Genomic DNA, 22687 nt, shown 5'->3' on the forward strand with positions numbered 1-22687 from the left:
AGCTACATTCAGCTAAAAACTACATAGCCGACTAGAAATGACAGTGATACACCGAAGACGCAATAGTAAAATATTTCAAAGTATGCACATGCCATGAGAGGAATAAATAGATATACATAGGCATTATAAAAAAGACAATCGTTAAAGTCATTAAGGCATCATACACAAAACAAAATACCACATATGTCCTTCCTGTGAACTACAAAACTCTTATTCAGCAGTGTTATAAACATTGGGAGGAAAGAAAACTTTACATTTACTTGCTCTGTAACATCTGCCTTGATGTAATAAACTAAAACAGTACCCTCATAGAGGGTGTGAAGGGACAGATGGTGTCATTGCTGCTTTCAATGTGCTAGACTGTGAGGGAACGTACAATGAAGCTGTTCCGTAAATAATAATGCTTTTGATCTCTCACTAACCTGGGGTCAAATATAGTTCTTGTTGTCTTTTTTTATCGTTAAAATTTGATTTTGGCTGTCACACCAGTCTTTAAAGGTGTCAATCTCTTTGTGATACACCATGGGGCAGTCGTCACAACGCAGCAGGCTAAATATATCCTCTGAAAATGTGATGTTAAAAGGATTTGGCTCTCTGCTGTGAATATGAAAGGTGAGCTCATGCGGCCTTGGTACCCTTGTTCAACATTGTTTGACCTTTGAGAGGCAGCCACTGACCTTTACCTCTGGGAACCTTTTGGTTAAGAAAAAATGAAACCATTTGATGTTAAAAAGGATTACTTGCATGTTGTTTAAATTTCTCGGCAAGCAGGTGTGGTTCGAGTGTATTAAAAGCTGAACAAAAATCTGCAAATAAAACAAAGCGTTGATTAGGTGTGTCACACTGATCACAGCATCATCTGTACTCTGCCTTTATGCAAACTGAAGAGGGTCCGTATATGAAAACATAAATTGAAGTGGTCCATTTGTCTTTTAAAGAAAAAAATAATAAGAAAAAGTCATGCTGGAAGTGAATAAACACCAGCTAAAGTGAGTTTCCACAACATGGCGGCAATAGGTGTGGTTTAATTAACCTAATAGCTATAATATTAAAGCCATGAGTTACAACTTTTTAAAGGAAGTTGTATAATTTAGAACCACTAAGTGGAGACTTGGCATGAAAATATGTGTTTTTTTTTCTTTTTTAAATAGGTGATCTGATACTCTAACAAAGTAATCTGATTGCAAATGTTCCCGCTGTGGGACTAATAAAGGATTATTTTATTGTATTTTATCTTATCTTATTATTTTTTGGATTACCATATTTTGCACGTTTTTAATAATATCTGTCTAATATGGACAACAATGGACATGGCTGACCATTTTAATTCTTCAGAAAGAAAGATAAGCCGGAGGAGGAGGATGGAGGAGGAGGAGGGGGGGGTCTACGTTTAGTGTAGTACTGCTCCACGTGATTCAAGAGTAAAAGCTCCACCTTTAGGATAAACCAGAGGCGGCATCTGTGCGCCGCTGCCTGCCGGGACAGACGGACGGGACGGGGATGCGGGAGTGAGCTGCTCCGCTGCGGGCTTTGGCTTTCGGGGATATTTTTTTGTTTCTTCCTTTTTCCTTCCCCCTTTGACTATGATTTTCTTTCCCCAGCGCTCTGAGGTTGACGCAGGGCTCAGTGTGCACAAAGCGACACAAACAGACGGGTCCTCGTGCGGTGTGTTGGCCGTCGCTTTGGTTATGAGAGCCCGATGAGCGCGGAGAGGAGAGGACAGGATGCCCGTCAGCGGCGCCGACGCACTGAAACCCGGCGCCTTCATCCCGGTGTGCACGGCCGCGTGCCTCCTGGTCGGCTCTACCTCCCTGTTCTTCGTCTTCACGTAAGTGCCAGCCTTCAAATGAAAAGTTGGTGACATGCACTGTTGGTTTGCTGCACAAGAAAGGAGAAAAAAAAATCAAAAAAAAAAAAATCATCCGGACACCCATCCATCCCTCATCCGCCATGCATCAGGTAGCCTGTTCTTTCATCTTAATATGTCTCTATGTTTGCATGTGGAATTGTATTTCGAAGCTATACAATGTTAATAATGTTGGCCATTCTCTCCTGTTCTTAATTGTCATTAAACAGAATATTGTAATATTACTTCTATGTTTTTTTCAATTTTAAATCCCTAATTGAAGGACAAATGTAAGAAAATATATATATATATTTTTTTTTTTCACTGACTTCACCCTGCTGGCAGACTCACCAGGGGTTGCTAACATCTGGCCTGGTTGGCTCTCAGTGTGGACTAGCCTGGTAGCCTGCCCAGTGCACCCTGAGGGCTAAAAGTAAGCACAATTTAGGGGATAAGCCACCCACAAATCAATGTATCACAGTGTCGTTATGGCCCACATGTATCTGAATTTTAGCCTTTAGGAAATAAAATACACACTTTGTGTCGAGATCAGGCAACCTGTTCTACAATTGAAGTTTCACACTCGGTGAAATTGTTGAAATGGTTAATTTTAGCCTACTTGTTTTGACCTATTTGTGAGGAACTAGTGGGAGGCTGAAAAGACTGCACTCAATCCAACGCTGGCCTGCAGGGAAAAATGAAATATAATATTCCATAATACCCTGGAATCCAATTTAAATGACGACTACAGGTCCGTCAGATTTATCTACATATCTGTAAGGCTTTACGTTAAGAACCACAAAGAAAAAAACAAGCAGACCTGGTTCAGATATTAAAGTACCGTTCTTTCAATATGATAACCCCTCTGATATCCAGTTTTGACTTACTGTTTGAAGGCTCCCACCTCATCAGCTCTACGCTAGTCAGCTGACCCTTGACCTCCGTAGCCATATCTGTCCTAGATTCTCCCGTACTCTCCAGCAGTGCACCACTTCCACTGGAATCTCACACCAGATTGGGCGTACGGGATTAGGATCCTCTTGTGAATGCAATGTGATCCCCCCACCCCCCCATCTGGAGAGTCTTTGATCTTTGAATTTACTATCAGCGGATATGTATTTTGTTCACCTTCTTTTGAGTGACTTTTATTATAAATACCCTTTCATTCAGCAGTTTACATTTTTTTCTCACACAGCACTCATTTTTGTAATTTCCTCTTTCCTTTTTTTGTGACATAAAAAAGCTGAGAGGTATAGATAAAAGGAGAAATATGAGCCCTAGTTTGTTGGAGCGCCTCAAAAGATTTTATTTACAATTTTTAGTTTATATGGTATGCTTAAACCATATCATGTGAGAAGTATATCGAAAAAGGTTTCTCTACTTTGAGGTTGTTTGTACAGAAGTGGTTGTAGGTGATGTATTGATCTACATCGTTATATTTTAATCCATTTGGAGCTCTCTCCATGCTAGTATACAAACACATTAAGTCAAATTCACAGCTGTCTAACTGCTGAAGTCATCATGAGACCTTTGGGACGTAAATACAGGCTCGCAGGCCAGAAAAGGGAGAGAAACCCCGATGAAACCCATCTACTCTCTGTAAAAGAAAAGAAAATCAATGACCTGCTGACGTGATAGATTTAGAAGAGACTGCTTAATTGCGACTGCATTGCTAAACCAGCAAAACCAGGACACTGCAAATGATTGAACGGACAACTGAAGAATCTGCTGCTTCTTATGGGACAAGTGTTGCGTTTGAGATGAAATTACCTTATAACCTAAAACAATTTAATTAACAGCCCAGTGGAATAGAGCTCATGGCTGAAAAACTCACTTTGTTATTGATGTGTGCATATATTTGGGTATCTGGAGCACCTACCAACCCACAAACTGTGAGTAAGACAACCCAGTCAGTTGTTTAGTGGGCTGCCTAGATCAGAAACATGTGATTCAACAAGACATTCAGATTAGGCTCCCTGTTTATGTCACATGCTGACACTTCAGAATAAACCGCCCACTATCTGAGTACTTCCAAACCACGGCTTGAAAACTTCCATTACAAAGGTGCGCCATAATTTATTGTAAGCCAATCCGAGCAGACTGGGCTTGGCACTAAAACAGAGTGTTTCAGACAGAGGGTGAATACAGGTATATTCAGACAGACAGTATGAGAAAAACAATGTTTTTTTTTACATTAAAGCATGATACATGTTCTAGTTGAAACCTAAATTCCTGAAAGTAGGAACCTGAAAATGAGCATGATATGTCCCCTTTAAAATGAACCCACGGTGAGTCTCTGCACATCCTGACTATCGTATATATCATCGTGTAAGGAAAGAAAACTGTGGGACTGACCACTGAGTCCCTACAAGCATATTTTACTTATAATTTGGAAGTACCTACAGTAGACTTAAAGGCCATTCATATCAGCATTCAGCTGAAAATGGGCCGAAACGCTGTCGACTGCCAGTTTGACCAGCAACTTGTCTGTTGTCCTGTGAGTCTGCCAAGTCAGCAGCTGCAGCTGGAGTGACTCCCTTCCTCCAAAAGCAGAGATGGACAGGTGCCACACTCTGTTCAGCCCCGCCTCGGTCACACTGAGTCAAAGGGACACCGCTTGTCATCTGCCATAACATCACCGTGGCCTTTTTACCCTGGTTACTGTGAATCATTGGAACACACGTGAATGCCATCCAGTCAGACTTTGTGGGCTTTTGTTTTGACACTTTTTATATTAATGATAACACTTTTACCCCCAAATCTAATCACAAACCGTGCAATCATTTAAAGTCATAGTTCATCTACTATTCATATCAGTGTATGTGCATTAGTAATGCTTCCATTTCTGTTTCCACTACGACCTTTAAAGTTGTTAAGGCTCTTTTGTTTCCCCTCGTCTGATGAAATTCATCAATTACTGGTTTCCTGCTTTTGTTCCTCTGACCATGAACTGTTGTTTGGGTTAGTGCTTAAAGTTTTTTGCATTGTTAAACTCAGGCTGGTCGCCTACGCCCAACAAAGACAACAGACACCAGAAGGACCCAGAAAAATGTCCCTCGATAATCATGCTATGGTTTCCTCTTCCCAGACTGGAAAATCTTGCTAATCTACTGAGTAAACTGGTCAGAATACTGAAATATGTTGAAACTAGAAAAGGCAACATCTTCTGAACAGAAGTATAAAAATGTAGGTGCAAAAACTGCAGACAGAATGTCATTCTTTGCACTTGAAATATTGTACCGTAGTTTAAGTTTCAACACTTGAAGCACACTATGTAACCTTTGCTGAACAGTGGCCACTGTGGCTTCAAATTGCAATTTAGTGCTAAATGCTAATACCTTATATACCATAGACTGTATATAAGAAGGTTTATACGGAGTCTGCACAATGATTAACAGTAGAACAGATGGAGAAGTCATCAAATCAGTGAACGCTAGCAACACTGATTTATCTGTCTAAAGTTGGCTAACATTTGGTCGTACTAGATTTGGTAAAGCTGCGGCAGCAAAGAGTGTATTCAATTCAGGTAGGCTCTGTTTTATTGCTTATGAATTCCAATTTTCATTTGCAAGAAGACAAAAGTTTTATTACATTTTTTTAAAGTTAAAATTGAACTTCATATATTAGCTAAATAAAGAGATTCTGTATAATCTTACTAATTTCCTGTCAAGATTTAAAGCTGCTAAATTCAATATTTAGAGCATATCTATTGCCTAAAAATTGCTCTCAACATGGCGACATCTGAGTCAGCGTTAACGGTGCAAATAGCGGTAACAGCGCTGACAGAGCTAACAGGAAACTGCTTTTTTCCACAGCTATATGAACAAATAACAGAGAAGCTTGGATTAGAACACAGAGAGGCAGAGTGACTAACTCATCCGCCCAGGTCGACTTTACTCCACTATAACATGTGTAGTTGTTTGCTGCTTTTTTAATGCTCTTAATGTATAGAGAAATTTTTAAGCTTAAATTGCTTTTCTTGCATGCAACAAATGAAAAGTCCATTGAAATCATTTTTTGGAAGTTACAACTACAATGTTAAATCTCCTTCTTCTTTATTTGATTACACACACACACACACACACACACACACACACACACACACACACACACACACACACACACACACACACACACACACACACACACACACACACACACACACAAGTCACGGATCACGTGCGAAAGGGCACGCTATGAGGAGATTTATTGTACAGTCTGTAGGGAATATTTTCACCCCCCAGCTCTTTCTTTACTGTTGTCTACAAATCTGACAGATCACGTGATGGTGACGTAACTTATGTAACCGTGAAAATATCTCACAAAAGGAGCCCTGGCTAACAGCAGCAGTGAACTTGACCAACTGTGCGGCGTCTGCTGTGCCACTGACCCACTATGAGGACGAAGGCAGCGTGCAGATTGCAAGAGCAGCTTACTGTTCTGTGTGATTTAATACAGCTCTGCCTGGGCTGTTTTCATTAGGTGGGGCTTGTCTTTGCCGCGCTGCAGTGTAATGAACTGTCCCTCCCTACGGTCCAGATGGCCTCAGGCTGATGATGGAGGCTCACCGTCCGCACAGAGGCGTCCGCGCTGTAATCCAGTCCACAAGAAAATCAGTCAGATGAACTCTTACAGGCTTCCAGTTCACCTTCAGCGTTTCATTTGCAGCACTGTCGTTTATTTGGAGCAGGCTGCATTTGTCATAAAACCATTTTTTTCAGTCCCTGAATTGAAATTCTCCAAACTACTCGTTCAACCTCCACATCATGTCCATCACAATCTCATTCTTTTGAACAAATTGCAAACGTGCTGGCGCATTCACACAAATGATTATGTACAATTGTCTGCTGTTTCCTACATTATCAATGGCTTATGTCATGCCGATCAAAATGTATTATACTGGTTCTCTATTGAATAGTCATACCCTCCAAATCATCAAGGCATTATTGAATTGCATAAGTAATTTCATGCAAAATGGTTGAACCAGTTGTCATAATCTGCCAAGTATATTTTATAAACATTTCTATTAGACATGTTTATTTTATAAACATTTCTATTAAACATTTCTATTTTTTTCTAAATATATCCTGAACTGATAAATTGCTCTTATGTGAACCAACGATCAACCATCTCTAACTGTTATTTACCATACAGCGCTGCATGTATAGTTCGGCCATAGTCGAGTTTCCATGGTTTCCATTTCTAATTGTGTACATTTTTTCTTTTGTGCTATGCAGTGGTCTAAAACAGTCTTGTCTTTATCTTTTCTGTTTTGCAATGACACAACCTGTCAACAGATTATAGCAAACTGTAAAGGTGAATCCTGTCCAATCACTTGCAATCAATCTCCCACATACAGTAATGTGTAACTTTGTACTACACACACAGGCAACAGAACAAATGCAGCCGTGTGCATTTTCTTTTTTTTGTCATTGTCATTAAAACAGTAGCCATAGTTTGAATCAGAAAATACTTACAGAATACACTGTTATATTGACATCTTGGCTAAGCATTTTGACAATCTTCTTATTCTAATGGCACTGACATGTTAATTGACATTAATATTTACATTTGAGCCTGATTCGACAAATGCATTGCATTATAGATTTGTCTATAGATTTGTCTATCTGTTTATCTGGAGAGGAAAAAGAGAAATAACAATCTTATTTCATAGACTCAGGGTAATGACTTAAGATCATTTATTATTCAGATGTTTTGTAGAATGAGGGAGGAATGTTGTAACTAACCTGCTCGAGTTACACAGATTAATGTATCTGGTCAGCTACGATAGTTTAAGCACATGTCAAACATGACCATGTTAAGTGAAGTCAATTTTGACACACATCCTAAGAGAGAGGGGGGGTCTCCTTAATCTTTTTGTCATAAATTCACTGCCTCCTCTTTTCCTTATGCTAAATTTGTTATACATAGAAATTCTTGTCCTATTTCCATTTTTTGTTCTCATTATCTGTTTTAAGTCGGCGTCATCTGCGGGTATGCACTACCAGGAGTGAATGGTTTGGATTTATGTCATGATATCCAGTATATAGTAACATGAAGTGTGATATATGGTGGCTGCACAATCTGTAATGTTTAGCATCTAATGTGAGGAAACCACAATGCTCTGGACTGGCAGAAATGGTCTATAATCCAGAGATCATAATCCAGGGATTACTGGGTTTGCAGCTGGCATGGCATCAGCAGGCGTTCCTCTCGAGGGGGTGGACCCCTCCCCCACAGCCTGAAACCAGCCGGGGGGGTTTGGGGATTGAAGCTGCACTGGGATGAAGCACATAATTGAGGCGGATGACTCTTAATTTTATCAGTCTTTTCACTTTCGATAATACTTCTGTTCATGGTTTACTCGGCCATGCATGAAGATTGGAACCAGACACTGGTTGTACTGGTTCCATCGAATATGGTACGTGATTATTATTGTTCTTTACCTATTAGTCTATACCAAAACTGTGACATTTGATCATTCAAATAGAACATTCCCATACAGTGTCTATGTAGGTTAAACATGTGATGTTCAATCAAACACTGTTAATATAATCCAGTGAATCTTTTCCTCTGTAACCTGATTACACTGCCCCTCCCTCTAATCTCACACAGAGGAGATATAATCATACTCCCATTCAGTATAATTCAGCACGTACACACACACACACACACACACACACGCACATACTCTGTGGAAGAGATAAGTAATTGTTCTGTAAGATTTTAGGCCAGCCAGAAGATTTTTTTAACTGTTTAAAATTATCACATAACACCCTCAATACTGTGATAAAAACATATGGTTTATTAGTTTAGAATCATCTAAATGTCATTATGTCTCATTTAACACCAATTCCACAGATTTTAATTAATCTTCTTTCTTTTGTCTTCTTGATCATTCACAATAATGTTTACCTTTTCTTGACATCTTTATTTATGACTAACTGGCTGCTTTTTCAGTCAGTTAGTCAATGCAGTGATAATGGGCAACCTTTGTTTAAATGGATTTTTTGCAATTCTTGTGAACCTAGGGCTACGTTATTGATTAATCTGGTGATTATGGTCATTTTTTTCTAAAAATGTCCCAAAATATAAATGTCCCAAATAAATTCAGTTTACATTTTTATTAAACAGAGAAATGCAGCAAATTCTAACAATTTAGAAGATGGAAAAGGTAAATGTTTGGCATTTTGGCTTGAAAGATAACGTTTAAGTGACTAATCGATTGATAGTTTCAGCTCTACACAAACTTCTCCCTTTATACACGATCTTTGAAAGGCTTTTCGCTTTCATAACACAACAGTAATATGACAGTTTGCAACACTGTAATCCTAAACCACCACCTGACTCTGCAGTACCTGTCTTTTTTCCGCTTTTAAAATTATATATGAAGAGGGAAATTAATTACCAGCATTTTTACTGATTGATTAGTTGTTTGAGTCATTCATGAGGGAAAATTCCAGATATTTGCTGGTTCAAGGTTCTCAAAAGAGAACAATTTGTATCTTTTGTCTGTTTTATGTATCATTGTAAACTGAATATATTTGGGTTTGGGACAGTTTTTTGGATAAAACAATCGATTTGACAACATCACATTGGGAATGAGGAGCATACGATTGGCGTCTTTTACTATTGTCTGTACATTTATAGACTAAATAATTGATTGATAGTTAGTTGCAGCCCTTAAGTGTCCGGTTCTGCTGCGTTGTGTAACACAGATCAGAGAGGTGCGTGCCTGCAGGGTGCAGGAGAGCCGAGAGAGACCCCATCATTTAATCCCTGGTTGTGGTCACTGTTGGACACACTAATACATGCTTATCTTTCACTGTAAACAATTACTTTTGGGATCAAGTGCTCCCAACAGAATAAATGGGATAAAGATTATCCTCTTTGTTGTAGCCTTGATTTGTGTTAACTTAACACAAGGGATGGATACTTGAGTATTAACCTCTGATTTTACAACATGACTTCTGCTTTGAATGAAAACTAAAGTACAGGAAATGCTCCATCTTTTTTTTCCCCTTCTTCCTGTGTTTGTATATTCAGATGCCCGTGGCTGGCTGTAACCATCTGCCCAGCTGTGCCGCCATGCTGCGCAATCCTCTTCCTTTTTGTTCTGGCCAACTTCACCATGGCAACCTTTATGGATGCTGGTGTGCTCCCAATGGGTTAGTAATCAAAGGGATGTTACGCTAACAGTAGAAGACTTTTTTTGTATAAATTTGTGGAAGTGCTATTTTTTTTAACAGTTTCACATTTTGTTTTCCAGCAAACGAGGACGAGGACAAAGATGATGAGTTCCGTGCTCCGCTGTATAAGAATGTGGACGTGAAGGGCGTCCAAGTGCGGATGAAGTGGTGTGCTTCGTGTCATTTTTACAGACCTCCACGCTGCTCCCACTGCAGCGTTTGCGATCACTGTGTGGAGGTTAGTGCACGGACGGATTTAAAGAGAACAGACATGGCATTGACAACAACATACAGGGGAGAAAACAAAACAATTTAAATGGGGATAATGAGTGATAAGAGCGTGGATGGACAGATCAGGGGATAGAAGTGAGTAGTGCTGTGAATGAGTGTAGCACTGTGTAGGGGAAAGTCAATAAAGGGGATTTTTGCAGAGTGAATGATGGACAGAGTGTGATGGAGGGAAAGAGATCTCATTAATCAGGTTAATCCTTTGCTCAGATCCTTTGTAGACTCAGTGGAAATGCAATTTGAAAAAGGGGTTCAGACAGTCTGCATTAAACAAAATGTATTTAGAAAGTACAATTTTCAACAAATGCTTGATTTTTTCCCCCCAGCTCTTTAATTTGATTCCTCTTTTCTCACAATTACTCCTCAGGATTTTGACCATCATTGTCCTTGGGTGAACAACTGCATCGGGAGGAGAAACTACCGCTACTTCTTCCTCTTTCTGCTGTCGCTGACAGTTCACATGATTGGTGTCTTTTCCTTCGGACTCATATACGTCCTGCACCACACCGACGAAATATGGAAGCTGCACTGCACTGTCACGTATCCTTATACACACTCAGTTTGTGTGTGTCTGTGCATTTATTTGTGTAAACATATTAAACCCTTATAGTTGAGACTCATATGAAGCAGTTTTCCTTAACAGTTTGTGCAGTTTGGTAGTGATCAGTATATCGGGGCTGTTTCTTCTCCCGGTCCTGGGTCTCACTGGATTCCACTTTTACCTGGTGTCCAGAGGACGCACCACCAATGAACAAGTCAGTATGATTTGATTAAAAAATATATCAATAAAGTAGGTCTTTAAGACCTAACAATAATGTTATTTTGCTATATTATCTATTATTATCATGATTATTTCTCTCTTCATGATCCCACAGGTAACAGGGAAGTTTCAAGGAGGAGTAAATCCTTTCACACGAGGTTGTTGCAACAACCTGGAGTATCTGGTTTGCAGCCCCATCTCTCCAAAGTAAGAGCCATTTCCTCTACCTAATCTACATTTTTTTTAAGGAAGCCTTATAACTCACTGGCTGACACCCTGATTGTCTTATGACACCAGCTACACAGCGAGGCCCCGTAAGAAAACAGTGATCCACGTGCAGCCTCCGTTCCTCAGACCAGAGATCGACAGGCAGAGGCAAACAAAAGTCAGGGACAACGGGATACAGTGTCAGGATCTCCAAAATAAAGTATGCAAAAACAAACTACATGCCGAATTCAAATTCTAAGGATTGCTGCCTCAGTTGTCAAGGGATCAGATCCCTCATGCTTCTCTGTTTTTTTCTCCTGACAGCGAACCTCAGCGGGAGCTGTCGAGCTGTCAGACATCAAACAAATGAAAACTCCACCACCACTGCCACCAAAGCCAGATCACGGCCAGCTGAAAGGCCAACTGGCTGTCATGGATGGTACTGTAGGATGACACATATATACTGTGATAACCAGACACATATTTATATTTATATAGTATGCATACTTGCATAGTGACAAAGATACCGCAACATCAATGATACATCTAATTCTATAAGACAGCAGAGTTAATTTAAGGAAACGTGTGGTGAGATTTTTGTGGGTGTTGACAATCATACTACAAACAAGACAACAAGTGTTGTCTGTGTAGCCAAAACAGGATACCACTTATTGCTCTGTGCTATTTTTTTGTCAAAAAAACCACTAAAAATGTATTAATGAGCCACAAAGTTGCACTGGGTGCACATGACTAGTGACGTTATGTTTGCTATTGAGCCTTTTTATAAATGTAAATATACATTTGTGACTTACTTTTTAAAGATTTATAGTTTAAGTAGAGACCAATGGAACCAACAAATTCAACATTGGTTTTGGTGTCCTTGTGGAATTTGTTCACAATAGGAAAAATATAGAACATCTGTATCCTAACTACAACCTGTTTTCTTTTCCAGAGATGGGACACCATACCAAATCCATCATTCCTGTATCCATTCCCACTGTACCCCAGCTCCGCCCTGTCCTGGATGCCATATCCAGAGGAACTTCACCCATTCCTCCAGAGCAGGTGCTTTTCAGTCTGATGTTTATTTTTGAGCCTCAATATCCTGGTTTGATCCTTATCTGACAGACATTTCTGTTGTGTTGTTTAGTTGTTGAAGACATCAGAGCAGCAGGAGAACCACAAAGGTCCTGAGGGCCGCTATGAGCCTAAAGGAAGCCCTGGGAGAGGCAGACAGCAGGCCAGCCTTCCTATCCAGGCCAACACCATCTCCAGCTCGCTGCAGCTCAACTCTCTGACTCTCAACAGCCGATCTCTCAACCTCAAACACAGCAATCACCACGGCAGCAAATCGCAGCTACCTGCCATGCATGGTGACGGTTTGGGATCCAATCCCCCACCGGGGATCATCAGCTCTTCCAGCCTGTTGGCCAACCACGGCAGCAGCCACTCCTATGATAACCTCATTAACCCTGCAGATCCTCAGTTCCTGGCTCAGAGAGGGGCTCCTCCAGTCGGCTACCACCCTCACTTTATGGCTCTGGGCAAAGATGGGTCGGTGGTGCAGCGGCCCTCTTCTCACGGCTACAGTCCCGTGTTTATGGGCGTCACCAGACAGTCTCCTCAGCCTCGGGACTCCTCCCCTTCTCTGCAGGGCCGCAGCTCAAGGGAGCCGTCACCTTCCTTCCAAGGTTTCACTCAAAGAGACCCTTGTCCGGCTTTTCAAGGGATGATGCCAAGAGACCTCGCATCCCAAGGCGTAACATCACGAGACCTCAGCCCTCCAGGTCTGGCGATGCGAGATAAGACCTCTAAAAGTCTACGAGACAGCCTTCGCGATCTTGGTCCACAGGGTCTGACACCTCAGAAGTCCGCATCCGTACGCTATGACAACTTTTCAAAAACCATCATGGCATCGATCCACGAGAGGCGAGAGGTGGAGGAGAAGGAGAGGATGCTGCATCTCCAAGCCAGATCCCAGGCCCTCTATGGCCCAGATGTGGGGATCTATGACATCCCCAGCAGGAGGAGTCTACCACCGGAAAACATCCGACCTCCGGGCTCCCGTGGACCAACTCCTCCAGCCTACGGCTCCAGGGAGTTCCTGATGAGCACAGGCATCCTCGGTTATGGCTTGAGGACCTCACCTCTCTCCAGCTCCTCCACATCGTCTTTGACTCGAGGCCCGAAAACGTCCAGCTCTCCTCTGCAGAGCAGCAGCAGCAGCAGCCTGCAGAGCAGGGGCAGGTCTTCCTCTCCGGCTTACTGCCCTCCTAACAGACAGACTCAACCTCTGCCTTCCTCTACATCCACGCTGCCCCGTTTACCCTCCTCCTCCACCTCCTCTGCCCCTTCATACGCCTCCTATGCCACCACAAAACGATCCTCGCTCACATACTCCTCTGAGGGGAAGGACTCAGTCACCCTGGGAGCCCTGAAATAATAAAACAAATACTGTTTCTGATGGTGTGAATGAATCATCTATGCAGTGTTAGTCTCAGTCTTCACAGCTCCACAATACTTTGTAAATAAGAGGCCATATGGGACTTTAGTGTGTGGGAGGGTGTGTGAGAATACACAATGAAGGATAAACTTAGAAATATTCTTGAAATGTTATGCAAGTTTGACAAATCCGGAAAAAAAACCCAGTGAAACTCAGGATAGTTGTGCCTCCTCTTACACACAGAGCGAGCTCTATAAACTCAGTCAAAGCAAAAGAGCTATGTGAAGAATACATATTAACTTATTATCTGTTTGTATGTGTTTTGATATTGCTTTTGTGAAACGATGTTATACCACATCATTTATTATGTCTCCAGCTGCAAAAATACCCATTTTAATAGAATTTTGTAGTTGTTTATATGAATAAACTTATTTTGTAATTTTCATTTCTGTTTTTAAGTTATTTTCTTGTATGAATGGCTACCAGTGAAGGCACCTTTGCAGGGCTGCAATAGAGTTTGATGAAATTGTGACCGAGGCTTTGCATATTTAAAACAGCTGCTGTTTTAAGCAGCCAAAGGAAAAATGCATTTTATTGTTGGTTATCCATCTTGATTATACTTGCACTACATTTTTTTCCTCCAAATCACAAGATGATTTTAGCTCATAACTCAAAAGATGAAATGCTTTATGGAGATAGTCAAAATGCATTTTCAGTCATTTCTGTTTAAAACTTCTGCAGTGCATACATTTGTTTAGCAGTGATGCTATCAGTGCAGGAAAAAAGTGAAATCATGACACATAATGGGGACTATAAGGAAATATAACGCTGGTGGAATGATTCACTATTTCTGCAGTGGCAGTTTCTACATTTAATTTGTGTATGGCACCCTCTAGTGAACAGTTTCAGAAAGTGGTTGGTTATTTTTGTGTAAAATGTCAGAAAACAGCATGTTGTTAATGTCAAGGACTGCAAGTAATGGAAAAGACCAGGGGAGTCTCTAAAGTGAGCCCTATACTCCAAAAGGTCAATTTCACTCAACTGTTTATCATCACTGCAGGCAGTTCACATTAAAATAATGCAAAAAAATCAAGAATAATATTTTATTCTTGTTCTACCATTTTTTTTTCATTTATTCAAGAGAAAAAAGCATCAGTGTGAAGCATTCTTTTATGTTTCAGTAGGGTCAGATGAGGAATTCAGTGACACATTTTGAGTTTTTCTTTTTCAAACAGCATCAAACGTCTGCTCTTCTGACTGACCTTCAGTCTAACGTCAGGCTCGTGAGTCATTCAGGGGCTTTGTGACAGAAATATTTCTAATTACCTTGAGCCGTGATCGACAGTCACAAATTTCTGTTTGCCAGTATATGACAAGCCTTGACACTTTGAGGTTGGAGCTTTTCATCAGTTATTGTTGCACTTAATCTTATAGCAGATGGAAACTGAGCATTTGACAAAAGGAAGCTTGAAAGGATTGAGTCATTTTAACTTTTGGCAGGAATTTACAAGGTAGCTGAATAACTGACAGATCTCACACCAGAGTGGTTAATTCATTGGGATGTAAAAAGGATTCACTTGTACAGGCTTAGTTAAGCCCTGACAACAACAAAAGATGTTGAGGAAAAAAAAAAAAAAAGCCTCTCAATTATGTGGCACAGAGCAAAAACTGAAGTGTAAACAACATTGTTTGGGATTCATCGGAGCAGTTGATCTTGCTATAAATGTTTAAAAAGACTGTTGATTATATTACACAGTCTTCACTTAAAAGATTACGCAATCGAGTAAGGAATTCAGAAGAGTGAGATGAGGACAATTTTAGGGGCCTTTAGAGAGTCATTAAACACCAAGAGGGAAGGGAACAAGCTGCAAATTTATGAGTTATTGATGTCCTCTCCTCAAGTATGTGAGCCAGAGCTCAAAATATCTTTTAGTGTTGTTATATTTCTAATCTTTTTACAGGGAAAAGTATGCAGCATCGACCACAAACCACTGCAATCATTGACAGCTACAGCACTTTTGTGCTGTGTCTTTATATATATAAAAAAACAACTTGTAAGAGGCACCTGCTCTCTCATTACTACATGTGGGATCCATCTTCAAAAACCGTTCACCTTTAAATTAAAAGTAACCTGTTTATTAAAGGGCCCTGCAAACGTTCATGTTCCTCAACGTGAATGTGAGAGATGTTTTTCTCCTCCCAAGAAGGGACTTTTCCAAAGCGATCTCCAGAGTGGATGCATCTTTTTGTACGTCTACATTAAGCCAGTTAATTTGAGAGAAAAACATATTTTCCAAAATGGTCCTCACTGGGCAATCTTAAAACACTGTTAAAGAAAGACATTATAATCACGCTCTTATTCACTCACAGTTTGTCAATCTATTTCCTAACAAATAGGCCACCTGTCATTTTTTCTAGAGTGTCTTATTATTCTCTTGTTATGTTGAAGTTAGTCGTTGTTTGTCTCAGGGAGGTAATGGTGCTGAAATGTTGAAATGACTCTCCTATTTCAAATCCAACACAAGCAAACATTTTACAATTCAGTAACTCACATCCATAATGATCACAGCTTGACTTTTTCCATTTTTTGCACAAGCTAATCTTGTATAAATTATTGTATGTCAGGCTAGACATTTGGGATGTTCTTCTGTTGTTTTTCTTCCCTGCACTTTATCTTGTTGTTTTCTCGCTGCTCCCCTTCCTCACCCATCCTAGTTTCTGGAGCCGGAGGTAAAATGGTAATGAGCTTAATGATAAAGCTGCTGTGCAATGAGGGGATTGCAGGTCGTTGGATCAAAAGCATTCTGTGCAGAATGTGGTGTCTTACATCATGCTATTTTTACAATTTGTCACCATATCAAATTATTTTGAGTACGATACTTTAGCAATGCTGATATACAAATCACAATATCTAGTAGTTTTGCATTGTAAACATTAGACATTCCTTAACCTTAAAACTGATGGCAACATGTTTTTTAAAAAAAAAAAAAAAAGGCTATATATATATAGTTTAGTTCACCAAAAGGAACAAAAAAGGCCTTTGGTTGCTTGGGGACAACTGGCTAGCCGAGCCCCTGAATTTAACCTGAACAAGACATAAAGTCCCAAAACTTGATAACAGCTAATATTTCTTGGACATAAAGTGTTTTGTAAGCAGTGGAATTGAAGACGACCACGCCAGCTTCTCAATGGACCAAAACTACGTTTGCAGGTAAGTTTTTCAGGTGTTTAATGAGCAGCCAATCAGCTAGCTAACTAGTCTTCAAACTGACGTGAGCCGTTTCCCCCAATGAATGAATGTGCGTTTGGTGGCTCGCTTAACAAGCAAAATGGAGGATGTGTGTTCAAGTCTGTAAGCAAGATAAGAATTCGACTTTTTGTGTTCTGATGTATTACTCAAAGGAGGACACATCTGATGGATTTATAGAGCAGAGCAGAATGCTTTTGCAGACAAAAACAAACCAGCAAAAAACAATTTTATTTAATTTGGAAATGGCTTTTTAGAGCAGCCATTTTGACATATCGTTGCAGAGTAAGCACAGGTGTAACTGATTAGTTATTTATTGTGTCACAGTCATTCCAAAGAGACAGCATGCACAAAACCCGTACTCTGACCCACATCAATTAAACAGGGTCATAATGAATGTAATTAGTTACACCTGTGTGTTACCCTGCAATGACGCATCACAATGGCTACTAGTTGTAAAATAAGGCGGCAACCTGAGGTTCTGCCCAGTGAGACCAATGCTGAAGTGTCTTAAAACGTGCATTCCCTCTACTGACCAGCAGGGGGCGACTCCTCTGGTTGCAAAAAGAAGTCAGATTGTATAGAAGTCTATGAGAATCTGATCCTACTTCTCACTTGATTTATTACCTCAGTAAACATTGTTAACATGAGTTTATGGTCTCAATAGCTAGTTTAAACTCATCTTCAATACAGCATGAAGTTCATTTAGTAAATTATGGCCCATTTTTGAGTAAAATAGTAAATACATTTTAAAATTCAGCCAAAGCTAATATGAGGTTTTATTGGTATGAGTTACACAAACAAAGTGTATTCAATGTAAGATAATATGATTTAGAATTTGAGAGGAAAAAAAGATTGAACTGACCCATTTAAAACATTATGCTGAAGCAAATATCATATGAAACTTAACATATACCTTTATACTTTTACCTAAAGCTAATGTGTGGCTACAATGGTCTGATCCCCTTTGGTCTTCAGTTCAGGCATGGTGATCACCAAAAGGTTAATTAAGGTCATTATTCAATTAAACATAATAATGATAATATTAAAAACAACATAATAATCATATTCAGTGTTTTCTGCCTCTGGATCACAGATTATTCTGTGTTGCCATGGTTCTTCTTGCATATAGATGCATGATATTATGTTAACAGGGCACGAAAAAAAGAGCAAATAATGATAATGTGAGGATTCATCTGAGGAATATGTACCCATAATAACCTCTTGACTTGAGTTGATTTCATTCTGATCAATCTCCAAGTCACCTAAATCTTTTATGCTACTTCTAGAGATGCTGCAGATTGACCTACATTTGTGCCACTGACTCTGTATCAGCGTGTGTGTCCCTCTCTCTCTCTCTCCATCTCAGTCTCTTTCTCTCAGCTCATTGATATGCCTGATCATCAGAGGCATTGCTGAACTGGCTGATTGTCATTTCAGCTGCAGTGCCACTGATGCATTTCATTCCCTCCCTGGGCTCTCTGTTGGTGTGATTAAGCACTTGCTGCAGCGACACTTGACATGGAGGAGTTGGATTAATAGCACCCTGGTTTTCTCCCTCAGAGGGAGCTTATTTTACACTATTTACATTATTTATCAAATCACTGGGAAGGGATGTATTGTAGTGCTGCTTCAGGAGAAGTTGTTCCTCTATACCGACAATCCTGACTTGAAGCTATTGCTGTTACTATAGCTCACCAAGGGGGTGCAGCAGCAAGTCGATGTGAAAGTCAGGACGTCAGGTGTTGCTTTGTCATTTATAGTCTGAGGGCAAACTCTCAATCTGACTGGATCCTTTCATTCAACAAGATACACAGATTTCCGGTTAACGTTCTGCAATTGCTATTTCATATAGATCCTCTTTGTTTATTTAAATATGGAAATTAGACTTGACCTTTCCCTTCTGAAATTTAAATCGGTGACCTTTTTCTGGTATTTCCAATGTTATTTTGCACTCTGTGTGATGGCGCCATTTGGAATGCATGCAGCATTCAACACGCTGCTGGCACCGATTTCCCTATTTTTTGTAAACTCGTGATAGATGTTTTGTCTCCGCGTAAAAAATGAATTAGCCTCAGCTCCGCATGCCAGCCTGAACAGAGCAGAGGTGGGCAGCGTGGGGGTTTTAATTAGGACAGAAATCTGCACTGACGGTGCCTCTGTGTGGCAGAGTCCAAAGAAAGAGGATGTGAAATGCCCCGCTGAGCACCAAAGACTGTGTGGGTATTCCATTGCAATTAATACAGCAACATACACGCTGTAATGTAATATGTCCTCTTCTATGTGGGTGTTTGTTGACAGATCCTGTGTGTTGCACTTTACTGTGTCCCCTCTATTCATCTCAGTATGTTTAGATAATGGGCAGCAGTAATTACATCCATCTCTGTCACATGGAAGTGCCAAGCTACAATCCAGTTATTGTGGTGATGACAGCCGCAGCAAAACAGCATTTACACATACAGCTGAGGTGTGTGGTTTCAGAAATGTGCTCCTGCTTCGCTGATTTAAATTTGTCAATACACTGAGTAGAACAGGATTTATTCGTGCTTGCTGTTAGCATGGAGAAAAATTGTTTGTGTGTGTGAATGGTATCAGGTCAGGCAACAGGAGCAGAGAATAAATCACAGACTGTGGAAAAGCAACAAAATGAAAACATTTCCTGGTATAATAGGTGTCCTGGTAGACTGTAAGTGAACATGTCCTTCAGTAAGAAAAAAACAACCCAAAAACGTGGTCTGAGTTATAACATTTTAATCCCAACACAGAGCTTCCCTGGTGGCATCAACAGAGTATGTAGGGTAGTCGCTGCAGTGGATGCCTTTAAGGATTTCTTGCTGAATTTTTTATAGTTAGTAAACAGATAGCAAACACTGGAGAGTGCTATAAAATATAGGGGGACAGAGAGGGTGATAACATTCAAAAACAGTCTACAGCCCAGGATGCTGCACACATGTGAATACACAGTATTTAGCAGGCTTATGCATCTCAGTCTATGCAGCTTCATGACTTGGTGATTCAACAAAAGAGAATCTTGCAATTTATCCGTTTGCGCAGAATTAAATGAACAAATACTTACACTGAATAAACCTTTTATACCCTGCTGTAATTGGACAGAGAAGAAAAAATAAAACTTTGAATCTCTGGAATGGTTTAACTCTCTCTGGCTTTTGCTTCCTCCTACAAAGGGACCTTGCTGGTTGTTTAGATTTTAAAGCTACATCGAATGTGCAATGTTTAGAATTTAAGCGGTAGCACTGAAAAATACAGTGACCCGAATACACAGAATAACAAGCTGTCTCCTCTCCAGCACTGATCTCCTGTATTAGGACGAGGTTGATGCACAACACATGGAGCTTTTCATACTGGGCTATAAACAGAACTCCTAACCTGGCTGACATTGTCGCTCTCCCTACAGTGTTTTTGAGTACCTGAGTTTGGACACAAACAAGGCAATCGCCTACAATTTCTATAAGAATTGTCTACGCAGTTGTTTTTGAACAACACTGCACAAGTTAAAGAAAATACAATGGGGAAATGGAGGAAGAGAGAACAACACCTTTGGTGCAGAAGGTTACATGAAGTAACGAGAAAGTTTTGTTACATTTACAGTCTGTGTGCAGATCCTGTCTGCTTAATATCTCCCATGTGTGTCACACAATACAGTAAGAAAACAAACAATTTCAGCAGGTTTTAGAGGCTCTGTTATGGTGTGAGATGTGTTCCTGGTATGGTTTAAGACTGCTGGAGTAAAATTATCTCAGTTAATATTAAGACATGTTGAATCATCATTTCAATCAATCATCCTTTGGCTGGTCCTGGTACAGCTGCAGTTCTCCATATCCATTCACAGACCTTGGGTGGATATGAGACAGTTTAATGAGAGAGAAAATAATGTGACTGTTACCCCACTCAGCAGATCTAGGTAAGCTTGTAATGTGCCACCTGACAAAAAAAAAAGGATTACAAATGTTTTGATTTGCAAAGTACAATGGAAGCACGGGTAAATGTCGCTTGAAATTTTAGCAGCAATATAAAATAAACTGTTAACAATCAAGGTTTACATGTGGCGTTATCGGGTGTGGAATTGTCCATTTATAAAGGTAATTCATTCCTGTACTGTAGGCTCATGCAAATGCCTTGAAGTTAAAAGCAATTCAGTGAAAATAACAGAGCCTGCAGGCAAGACAGACTGACACACAGAAAGATGAAGAGAGGTGAAAACAGACTTTGTGTCACAGCATCCCTTGCTGTCATTCCAATAATGAAGCAGTTTCTCTATACACCCTGTAGAGATGATACAGAAGGAAGTATTTGCGGAAAAAGTTGTTGTTAGGAATTTTAACCGTCTGTGTGGGTAATCTGTTGCAAAAAAGAGCATGTGAGGTGTCGGGTAAAGTTTGCCAGCTGGCAAGTGGGAAGACGATCATAATGACTGAAACATTCATTTTGGCTCACAGATCCATACAGCTGACATTTTGTAGAATTAAGTGCCATAAACTCCAAGTTATTTCCGAAAATGTACACCCTCTGGAAATGTCAATAAATTCAGTATAATTCATTTTAAGTATGAAAAGGTCTCATCCATCATGAGTGACATTTTCAGTTCTCGCGCTAATGTTTCATTCTCGCTATCTCACAATGACCCCCAATCACGTGTGGGCTTCTTTATACTTTACATTTTGCTTGTTTTGATGCACTCCTGCAAAGCTATGGGGAGCAGATGTTCAGATATCAAATCTGATTATGTTCATTTTTACAATTTCACACAGTTGATTGAACTCAATTTTCTAACCTTGATCCTACATACATACATACATATATATATATATATATATATATATATATATACATATATATATATATATATAAATGGTACAACGGATCATATATATATATATCATAAATGGTACAACGGATCATGAAACTCAGGGTACAGGTTGTATCACGGATCAGAGTCACTGATCAGATCTCAGATCAGATCAAAACAAAAGATTAAAGGGAGCAAATATACTGTAACTCTTAGAGATCCCTGATCACGTTTTCTTTGCCGCCGATAATAATTGCAGATCATTGATTATCCATATTTGCAGATAGAGATCCCTTTGTTGTTTGGTTATGGCAGCTGGTCCAACAGGCTCCAGACTATATATTTTTTTCACCATCCCAAAAATCATTTCAATCGCTCTGAACGCAGTGTAAACCATGAAAAATTCTTAATTTTATACTTTAACTTTGTTATAGTCATCTATAGTGTTTTTTTTCTCATAAAAACACACATCAAATGATAATGATAAGGAAATAAAAGATTGTATTTTTATGGATTAAAACAAATCTTGTCATTAGCAGGTTTTATGATGTAATATAGTTGCTTGGAGGTATTGTAAATGGGTCATAATTCCATCTCTAATATATATTTATGTTGTTGTGAAAACATCTCCTTCAAACAACTGGATTTATTCAAGTGTCTCAGTAACACTACATTTTACGAGATTACATGTGAACACATCATGATAGTGTTTTAATTTACCTTCGCCCAATACTCATTTTCACTGAAGCCAGTGGTGTAGTCATTTTACATCACAATCATCAAACCATCAACCCCAAACAATACTTTGCTTTATACCAAGGGATTCTCCTTTTATTTCTTTTGGCTCGGTTTATGGCAATGTTGATCAGTTGGTTCACCATTTCAGTTCAGAATGAAATA

The 22687-nt window shown here is 39.8% G+C and overlaps 1 protein-coding gene across 1 annotated transcript; it reads left to right on the plus strand.

Moving 5' to 3' along the window:
• The first annotated feature begins 1434 nt into the window (after positions 1 to 1434).
• zdhhc8a (zinc finger DHHC-type palmitoyltransferase 8a) lies at positions 1435 to 14119 on the plus strand. Its single transcript, XM_054612575.1, has 11 exons — positions 1435 to 1508; positions 1602 to 1828; positions 9893 to 10014; positions 10116 to 10273; positions 10691 to 10863; positions 10976 to 11078; positions 11199 to 11290; positions 11381 to 11510; positions 11615 to 11729; positions 12243 to 12355; positions 12441 to 14119. The coding sequence occupies exons 2-11, from the start codon at positions 1725 to 1727 to the stop codon at positions 13731 to 13733; spliced, it is 2403 nt and encodes an 800-aa protein (XP_054468550.1). The 5' UTR covers positions 1435 to 1508; positions 1602 to 1724; the 3' UTR covers positions 13734 to 14119.
• Positions 14120 to 22687: the final 8568 nt, after the last annotated feature.

The sequence above is a fragment of the Anoplopoma fimbria genome, chromosome 14 (assembly GCF_027596085.1).
Source record: "Anoplopoma fimbria isolate UVic2021 breed Golden Eagle Sablefish chromosome 14, Afim_UVic_2022, whole genome shotgun sequence".
In the NCBI taxonomy this organism is placed as follows: Eukaryota; Metazoa; Chordata; class Actinopteri; order Perciformes; family Anoplopomatidae; genus Anoplopoma; species Anoplopoma fimbria.

Coding starts and splice junctions, on each gene's coding strand:
- zdhhc8a (XM_054612575.1), top strand. CDS start 1,725: ATGCCCGTCAGCGGCGCCGACGCACTGAAACCCGGCGCCTTCATCCCG. Junction 1,829..9,892: donor TCCCTGTTCTTCGTCTTCAC/GTAAGTGCCAGC, acceptor TTGTATATTCAG/ATGCCCGTGGCTGGCTGTAA. Junction 10,864..10,975: donor AAGCTGCACTGCACTGTCAC/GTATCCTTATAC, acceptor CAGTTTGTGCAG/TTTGGTAGTGATCAGTATAT.